Genomic DNA, 10,205 nt, shown 5'->3' with positions numbered 1-10,205 from the left:
CTCCTAGGGTTGGTGTGGTGAGGATGTCAATGTAGAGGTCTTTGCCTCCAAGGGTTGGTGTGATGAGAATGCCAGTGTTAAGGTCTTTGCCTCCTAGGGTTGGTGTGGTGAGGATGTCAATGTAGAGGTCTTTGCCTCCAAGGGTTGGTGTGATGAGGATGCCAAAGACCTCTACATTGACATCCTCACCACACCAACCCTAGGAGGCAAAGACCTCAACACTGGCATTCTCATCACACCAACCCTTGGAGGCAAAGACCTCAACACTGATATCCTCACCACACCAACCCTTGGAGGCAAAGACCTCTACATTGACATCCTCACCACACCAATCCTAGGAGGCAAAAACCTCAACACTGATATCCTCTCTATGCCAAGCCTAGGAGGCGAAAACTTCTACACTGACATCCTCACCACACCAACTCTACGAGGTAAAGACCTCTACACTGACATCCTCACCACACCAACCCTTGGAGGCAAAGACCTCTACATTGACATCCTCACCACACCAACCCTACAAGGTAAAGACCTCTACACTGACATCCTCACCACACCAATCCTAGGAGGCAAAAACCTCAACACTGATATCCTCTCTATGCCAAGCCTAGGAGGCGAAAACTTCTACACCGACATCCTCACCACACCAACCCTACAAGGTAAAGACCTCTACACTGACATCCTCACCACACTAACCCTATGAGGTAAAGACCACTACACTGACATCCTCACCACACTAACCCTATGAGGTAAAGACCTCTACACTGACATCCTCATAACACCAACCCTATGCGGTAAAGACCTCTACACTGACATCCTCACCACACCAACCCTACGAGGTAAAGACCTCTACACTGATATCCTCACCACACCAAGCCTAGGAGGCAAGACCTCCAACATTGACATCCTCACCATACCAAGCCTAGCAGGTAAAGACCTCTACACTGACATTCCCATCACGCCAAGCCTAGGAGGCAAGACCTCTACATTCACATCCCCACCACACCTTGCCTAGGAGGCAAGACCTCTGCACTGACACCCTCATTACCCAACACTAGGGGGGCAAGACCTCTACATTGACATCCTCACCACACCAAGCCTAGGAGGCAAGACCTCTGCACTGACACCCAAGCCTGGGAGGCAAAGACCCTTCTAGGAGGTAGCTCCAAAAATGTACCTTTTTCCCTCAGCTGACATCAATGGAATACCACCCTCAGTGACTGGCCAAGGCTGATAAATATTCCCAACTCAATACATTTTATTTTCTCACACCAACCAATGGAGAAATATCCTGAGATTAGGAGAACCCTTTTGTGATAGTGATCCAGATGACTACAGCCCAACTCCCCACACCCTCCAATCACGTAGGGACTCTCCACTTTAAGTCCCTATAGTAGGTTTAACACAATTCTGACTAGAAGTACGACATTATATTCACTAATTAAGAAATCTGAAGAGTTTCTGGGGTGATTCTCACGACCTTTTATTTCGCTTAGTTTGACGCAGGTCACGGTACGAGACGAGGTATGAGGACTGAGGAGACTTGATAAAGTTCTTTCTCGATTTCCCCTTTATAGCAATGGACAGGTTGCCCCGCCCCACGGCAGAGCTGCGAATGACGCCGCACAGTCAGGTGTGTTTAAGGTCCCCCAGAGAATTTTATTATTACGGTTTTCCGTTCACAAATTAGATGCAGAAACGTCCGGAAAATGTGGCGGAAAAGCGTTGGACGAATCTCTGGAAAATATATCAATGTGTTTTATGTCTTGTATGAGCCGATTATAGAACGCCCGTCTCTGGAACGCAGGACGAGAAACGGCGGCGGGAGGAACGCAGGAAATTACTAACAATAAAATGAGTGTTTTGTAGCGGAATACGAGTCTTCATTTCTATTCTGTAACTTTTCTTCTCTGAGATGAGGAGTCAATTGCCACCCTGCCCCCCTGCCCAGCCCTCCCCTGCGTCCAATGATGACCTTCCATGAGGAATCCAGACAAACCTTCCCTTCTTCCCACAAAACTGATATTTCCAGGGATGAGGTGGGGGAGGGGGGCGGGGATGGGGAGGGACTTTGGCCAGAAATACACAAATATTGGTTCTTATATTCTTCCAGCATTTATATGGACCTCTTCCTGAACCATCCTGGTAGGTTGAAGCTGAATAAGCAGGACAAACAGCTATGCAAACTTTTTTTTAAATTGTTCATGGTGACACAATTCCCTATATAATGATTTGGTGCGATAAAATAGGGGTGTCATTATAAAAAAAAAAATTTGCATAGCTGTTCATCTGTTAAAATTGTATTTAAATTAAATTGTCAAATGATGCAAAATCGAATGTTCCCAGGCTATAATCTCTGCAGACAGAATGTGTGAATTGGGAAATACAACATTATGGCCACTAGATGGCAATGAGTATCAGAGGAAATAAAATGCTCCTCGGCTCCATCTAGTGGCCATAATGTGGTATATTCCCCGCACACCTCATGCATGCGCCGTTCATATAATACGTCAAAAGCGCGGGGTCAAGTTAGATTTAAATAATACACACCACCAACATCCCCATTTGAATTACGCGGCCTTATGCCGCAACACATACGTTACGCCGCCGTAACTAAGGGCGCAAGTTCTTTCTGAATAAAGAACTTGCGCCCAAAGTTAGAGCGGCGTAACGTATCGGAGATACGTTACGTGGGCTGGACAGATACGCCATTGTATCTGAATCCGGCCCATCGTCTGTGCTCTAAATCCGTGGTCTCCAAACTGTGACCTGAGGGTCAGCTGTGGCCCTTTGCTTGTATCCCACCCTTGGGGCACTATTCCATCCACTAATACCAACCATGAGGCATGATTCCCCTTACTGACACAAACAATGGGGCCTAGTGACACCCGGGGGGGGGGGATTAGAGGGAAGAGGCCGACAGAACAGAAGACACGACAGGTTCTCTTTTTCAGAATTATTTTATAAAAACTGTAAAGGCAATAATTACAATGTTTCCTCTTCAAACCCCCCCCCCCCCCCCGATCACGCAATTATAGAAAAACAATTATAAGAAGCATCCAAAGTACAGAGACCCTCCACCCGCTCCCTCATCCCACCGCGCCACTTCTACTGGCCGGGGGGCTGATCGCTATAACCTGCCCGGACTCATGGCGGCATTTATAGAAAGGGGGCGTTTTGTACACGGGAATATTCCGCTCTTCCTCTAAACTGCACCTCATTCGATAAATCCTATTCATCAACCCACATGGATCCCGCCTGATTCCTGGGCCCTCGGGGGATAGGTGGCGAAATGCGTCAGTGAATCAAAATTGATGGGTCTGGCAGGGCTGCTATACATTCAGCCTGAGGGGGGGGGGGGGGATATGATATACACCGATTGGGAAAATAATGAATATATTAGAACGAACATTCCTGCGCACTGCGGCGATATGCTGATGTTTAGGGACACCCGATATTCATCATTTAATTTCACATTCTCATACCGGACCTGCCAAACACTCTCCTACTGGCTGTGATATTACCATGTGACTTCAAGCTGCCAATAGGAAGCCTTCTGACTCTGCATTTCTCACCTCAAAAACCTACTTGGGGATTGCGTTTCAGCGCCTCCCGTAGGGCTGATTGATGCTGCAGTGAAAACGCTGAAGTGCGAATGAGCCCCAGTAGAGGGCGCCACCAGGAATCAGGCGGTTACTTTTTTCTTTTTTTTCATTGAAATAACCGGCCCCAGAATTGCCGCAATGAATCCTCAGGTGCAAGAAAAATCAGTCACCCGACCAAAACAACCCCCCCCCAAATAGTATTGCACAGCAACACTTTACATCCTCACCTACAGAGCAAGCAGTCTCCATCCCACCGCTGCAGAGGGAGCGCTATGTGTGTGTGACTTACAGTGTGCCATTTCCATTACGCACTCCACCACTGCAGAGCAACTTCTTCCCAGAGACAACCTACGGTGCCCTACACCCGCCATCTTCAGAGGCCTCAGCTATTCACCCGCCATCTTCCCAGGCCACAGACCTTTATCTTTCAAGGCCTCCGCTCTCCATCTTCCAAGGCCTCAACTCTCCGCCCATCTTCCTCCCAGGCCTCAGCTCCGTGCCCGCCATCTTCCAAGGCCTCAACTCTCCGACCATCTTCCTCCCAGGCCTCAGCTCCGTGCCAGCCATCTTCCAAGGCCTCAGCGCTCCGTGCCAGCCATCTTCCAAGGCCTCAGCGCTCCGTGCCCGCCATCTTCCCAGGCCACAGACCTTTATGTTTCAAGGCCTCCGCTCTCCGTCTTCCAAGGCCTCAACTCTCTGACCATCTTCCTCCCAGGCCTCAGCTCCGTGCCAGCCATCTTCCAAGGCCTCAGCGCTCCGTGCCCGCCATCTTCCCAGGCCTCAACTGTCTGCCCATCATCTTCCAAGGCCTCAACTCTCCGACCATCTTCCTCCCAGGCCTCAGCTCCGTGCCCGCCATCTTCCAAGGCCTCAGCGCTCCGTGCCCACCATCTTTCCAGGCCTCAACTGTCTGCCCATCATCTTCCAAGGCCTCAGCACTCCGTGCCCACCATCTTCCAAGGCCTCAGCACTCCGTGCCCATCATCTTCCAAGGCCTCAGCTGTCCACCCACCATCTTCATTTCCCAGGCCTTCGTCTTTCCCCCGCCCACTTCCTGGGCCTCAGCTCCTGCCATTTTCCCAAGCCTCAGTCCTCCAGCTACCATCTTTGTAGATCTCAGTTCACCTGCCATCTTCCTTGGCTTCAGTCCTTGACCTACCATCTTCCTAGGCCTCCTTCATCCATCTGTCATCTTCCCAGACCATAGTCCTTCCCCAATAATCTTCTCATGCCTCAGCCCTCTGCCCATCTTTACAAGCCTCAGCTCTTCTCTATTTTCCCTAGCCTCAACCCCCTACCAGCCATCTTCGTAGACCTCAGCTCCCCACCCGTCATCTTCCAGCTCACCCTGTTCCCAGGCCTCTTCCCTCCACCCCACATCATCCTAGGCTTTAGTTCTCCATCCACCATCTTCCCAGGCATCAACCCACCATCTTCATAGACCTCAGCTCTCCTCCCATCTTCGCAAGCCTCAGCCCTTCATCTGTCATCTTCCAAAGCTTCAGCCCCCTGCTCACCCTCTTCCCAGGCCTCAGCCCTCCACCTCACATCTTTCCAGGCCTCAACTCTTCGTCCACCATCTTCCCAGGGATCAGCCTCCCACTCACCCTGTTCCAAGGCCTCAGCCCTCCACCCACCATCTTCGTAGGTGTCAGCTCTCCACCCGCCATCTTCGGAGACCTCAGAGATTCATCTGCCATCTTCCCAGGCCTCAGCCCTTCATCTGCCATCTTCGTAGACCTCAACTCTCCACCGACTCAACCCTTCATCTGCCATCTTCCATTCACCCTCTTCCTGGGCCTCAGCTCTCCTCCCCACTTCATTCCAGGCCTCAGCTCTCCTCCCCACATCTTCCCGGGCCTCAGCTCTCCACCCCACATCTTCCCGGGCCTCAGCTCTCCACCCCACATCTTCCCGGGCCTCAGCTCTCCACCCCACATCTTCCCGGGCCTCAGCTCTCCACCCCACATCTTCCCGGGCCTCAGCTCTCCTACCCACTTCTTTCCAGGCCTCAGCTCTCCTCCCCACTTCTTCCCGGGACTCAGCTCTCCTCCCCACTCCTTCCCGGGACTCAGCTCTCCTCCCCACTCCTTCCCGGGACTCAGCTCTCCTCCCCACTCCTTCCCGGGACTCAGCTCTCCTCCCCACTCCTTCCCGGGACTCAGCTCTCCTCCCCACTTCTTCCTGAGCTTCAGCTCTCCACCCCACTTCTTTCCAGGCCTCAGCTCCCCGCCCCACCTTTTTCCAGGCCTCAGCTCTCCGCCCCACTCCTTCCCGAGCTTAAGCTCTCCACCCCACTTCTTTCTAGGCCTCAGCTCTCCGCCCCACTTCTTCCCAGGCCTCAGCTCTCCGCCCCACTTCTTCCCAGGCCTCACCTTTCCACTCAGCATTTTTCGCCTGGCACCAAATTTGGCAGCACCTGGCACAAATTTCCCTTACAGCTCCAACTCTCCTTCTCCAGGGAGATAAGGCAGCGAGTCCTTATATATCGGATCCTCGTATCTCTCGCTCAAACACTGTCCACATGCTGATATTAAAAAATAAGGCCCATTTCACACCTGCCCAATATATGTGTATAAACTACATGCATGGCCTGTGTATATCTGTAAGGGGTTCTCATGCATGTCCTGGTTAAGGTTAATTTATAGAAAACCATCTCCACCAGCTGAAACACGTGAAACCGATAAGACCGGGACACAACGTAAAGACCACAAACCCCCGCCCTGATGGCGAAGGGGTGCCATGACAAAATTTGTGGTGGGGGGATGTTATGTGCTTTTGAATCCTTATCATTAAACAGAGTTATAATACAATACCTCTGGATATTTATTACTCAACAAAGAAAATTTAATGTGGGGGAGGGAAAAGGCGAAGTCACCCGCAGAGTGCGTAGCAGGGCTCGGACACGATGGCTTTGTGCATAAATTACAGTAATGGGTGGAGCCAAATACAGACAGAGAGACGGTGAGAGTGTAAAGACTCCATAGGAAATCCCAACTAACATGTAGAGCCGCCTCCACCATAAATGGCGGGATCAGCAGCAAGCCGTGTGTGATCCCCTCTGGACTGTGGAACAATAATCCAGAAATCTAAGGCTCAAAATTGTAAATTTGCACAAAAAGGGCACTAAACATGGCACCGTCCTTTCAGATTACCTTCCTCAAAACTGGGTAGGCGGTATTACCAGGTGTCGGTTCCGGAGATGGCGGAGGATGGGTGCGATATCTGCGTTTCCTCCCCCAGTTTGAATGCTCCTTTGGGACTGGTGGGAAGCCAAATAAACATTCCACAACATACATTACATCATCGGTGAAATCATCAGAGACAGCACGCCCCCCCTCCCCCCTATAGCTGCCCTGAAGTTTCCCGGTGAAACGTTCACCCAACAACATGTCCAAAGATGAAAACAACACAAAAAGAAGAAGACTCGGCTTATAAAAAGACAAATGATACATTTGTGAGAAAACGAGAAAGTGACAAAAATGCTTCCAGCGTATTGTCTGCGCACGGCGAGCGTTCGGGGCAGATCACAGTAGATCAGCATTCGTGGTGCCCCTCCCAACCATCGTCTGAGGAACCACCTAACTGCACCACAGGAATAGCGGATCATGGATTGGTGAGAGTAACCAGACGGAGCTCCGCTGTCCAGCCGGGAGATCCCAGAGTGTGTGTGGGGGGGGGGCCCCGCTGGGGGTAAGAGTCCGCGTCAGTTCATCTGCTCAGAAGACCACCCCCAGTAGGCCTCCAAGGAGGTCGAGAAGACAGAGTGCCGTGGAGCGGCCATTGAAGTCCGTCACCCCCGAGCCGGTCGTGGAGGCGGCTTGCCGATTTCCACTGTGATGTTCGTGTACATGGCGAATTTGGCGAAGTGGACGACGCGGTAGTGCAAGGAGTTGATGCCGTCCTTTTTCATGGTCACTTTTGTGTTCTGGATCTTCGTGAACCTGAAAAAAAGAAGAAAAATGTGTTTTAAATTTGGAATGAGGAGGAGCCAGACTGGGAGCTCTCGCTTTGCCGAAATTTCATTGAATATTCAGACATTTCATGAAAAGTTGGCCATTTCAGTGCAATGCATCGCAGTCAACTGATAACTGGAAATGATGGTGGTGTTTTTTCAGGGGTGCAATGGGCTTTAAATGGCTCCCAAGGGTTGGAAAGCTCTTTTCACCTATCCTGGACCTGTTCTTGACCCCATCGCTGATCCTAACCCTTTGGTGATCACGTGACTTTGTTGATAATTGGTGTCTTGCAGATGGCTCTGCCACATGGCGTGGCACCAGAACTAAGCAGGCACCATCACAGGGGAGGTCAATCAGCCACAGCTCAAGGAACCCCTAATAACCTCTGGAGGAACCCTGGTTGGGAATGTCTACAGTAATCTATCCGTAGATGCTGGACTGAACAAGGAGAGTATCCCGTAGTGTAACACAGCACAACACTCCCCTGTAGACTATATCAGCCTGTACCCCAGGTTTAGGTCAGGAGCAGAGTTTGCAGTTGGAAAAATACCTCTTACATTGGTGATCAGTGAGAAGAATGTCCCTTACATTGGTGATCAGTGAGAAGAATGTTCCTTACATTGGTGATCAGTGAGAAGAATGTCCCTTACATTGGTGATCAGTGAGAAGAATGTCCCTTACATTGGTGATCAGTGGGAAGAATGTCCCTTACATTGGTGATCAGTGAGAAGAATGTCCCTTACATTGGTGATCAGTGAGAAGAATGTCCCTTACATTGGTGATCAGTGGGAAGAATGTCCCTTACATTGGTGATCAGTGGGAAGAATGTCCCTTACATTGGTGATCAGTGGGAAGAATGTCCCTTACATTGGTGATCAGTGGGAAGAATGTCCCTTACATTGGTGATCAGTGAGAAGAATGTCCCTTACATTGGTGATCAGTGGGAAGAATGTTCCTTACATTGGTGATCAGTGAGAAGAATGTTCCTTACATTGGTGATCAGTGAGAAGAATGTCCCTTACATTGGTGATCAGTGAGAAGAATGTCCCTTACATTGGTGATCAGTGAGAAGAATGTCCCTTACATTGGTGATCAGTGAGAAGAATGTTCCTTACATTGGTGATCAGTGGGAAGAATGTCCCTTACATTGGTGATCAGTGGGAAGAATGTTCCTTACATTGGTGATCAGTGAGAAGAATGTCCCTTACATTGGTGATCAGTGAGAAGAATGTCCCTTACATTGGTGATCAGTGAGAAGAATGTCCCTTACATTGGTGATCAGTGAGAAGAATGTTCCTTACATTGGTGATCAGTGAGAAGAATGTTCCTTACATTGGTGATCAGTGAGAAGAATGTCCCTTACATTGGTGATCAGTGGGAAGAATGTCCCTTACATTGGTGATCAGTGAGAAGAATGTTCCTTACATTGGTGATCAGTGGGAAGAATGTCCCTTACATTGGTGATCAGTGGGAAGAAGGTCCTCTTTTAGGCTCCTCCCAGAATCGATCTGAATGAAGTGCGGATACAATGTAGCGATATTCCTTCGGAAGTAACGATTGCCGGGAAAGTTACATAAGTGTGTGATGTCATTGAATGATGTAATGGGGTGAATTGGTGGTGAACTCCCATAGAGAGCTGGAGATATAAATTGTTTCTCGGCACACATAGATCTCTGGGGGGGGGGGGGGGGTCACCCAGAGCAGGTTTACGATTACAGATCGTCCTATCAGGTGCTGCGCAGGGATGACTTCCTTCCATGATGAAATATTCTATCCGGAGGAATCCCTCTCTGACCTTCCTCGGCTGAACTAATAAAAGGGGCCTCCGCTGCATAATCGCTCCACTAGAGGGCGCTGCCAGCCCTATAAATACGTCGATTGATCGGAAACCTGGAGCCATGGCAGACATGAAAATGTCACTTATGGAGAATAGAAAAGCTGTAAAGTCTGTTCAGATTCCTCTACAGATCTCTGCGGAAGTCTCAGATATAGAGACGCTCCGATATGCAAATAGCGATCAGCTCCCCCCCCCCCCCTCCATTGTCTGATCAGAAAAGGTTTTACAATTCTGTGTTATGTGATCTCCCCCCCCCCCCCCAGGAATGCCTGTGGGTACCTCATCAACCAATCCGGCATTTTACATCTATAGACCAGGATGAGGACACACCATTCACAGACGTGTGAAGGTGACCCCCAGAACAGACAGGCTACTCCAGCCGGGGGGGGGGGGGGCAAACCAGGGGGGCGCAGAGAGTGAGGGGGTTAAGACTGGAGGGGTAAACCGGTGAGGGTGAAGGAAGTGCAACGTTTGGGGAGGCTGCAGAGGTTGGGGTGGGGGGGGGGGGGTTGCTGTAACAGAGGTGCAGGAGGTGCATGAGGCTGGATGAGGGGACACGGGTAGGGTACAAAGACTGGAAAGTGTATGTAGAGTTTGAGGGGTGCAGAGGTGGGGGGGGGGGGGGTGTTGCTGTAACAGAGGTGCAGGAGGCTGGATGAGGGGACACGGGTAGGGTACAAAGACTGGGAAGTGCAGAGTTTGAGGGGTGCAGAGGGTGGGGGGGGGGGTGTTGATGCAACAGAGGTGCAGGAGGTGCAGGAGCTGGATGAGGGGACACGGGTAGGGTACAAGATCTGGGAAGTGCAG

General features: G+C 50.5%; 1 protein-coding gene across 1 annotated transcript in view; it reads right to left on the bottom strand.

The window, feature by feature from the left end:
* Positions 1-6,410: 6,410 nt before the first annotated feature.
* Positions 6,411-10,205, bottom strand: part of B4GALT2 (beta-1,4-galactosyltransferase 2) — a 77,609-nt gene continuing 73,814 nt past the window's right edge. The window contains 1 exon segment of the mRNA XM_040360950.1: positions 6,411-7,546. Coding sequence (XP_040216884.1) covers positions 7,396-7,546 — 151 coding nt within the window. The 3' untranslated portion in view covers positions 6,411-7,395.

This window comes from Rana temporaria, chromosome 7, assembly GCF_905171775.1.
Source record: "Rana temporaria chromosome 7, aRanTem1.1, whole genome shotgun sequence".
Lineage (NCBI taxonomy): Eukaryota > Metazoa > Chordata > Amphibia > Anura > Ranidae > Rana > Rana temporaria.
Note: the sequence above shows the minus strand (reverse complement) of the source record. Positions and strands in the feature narration are given on the sequence as shown.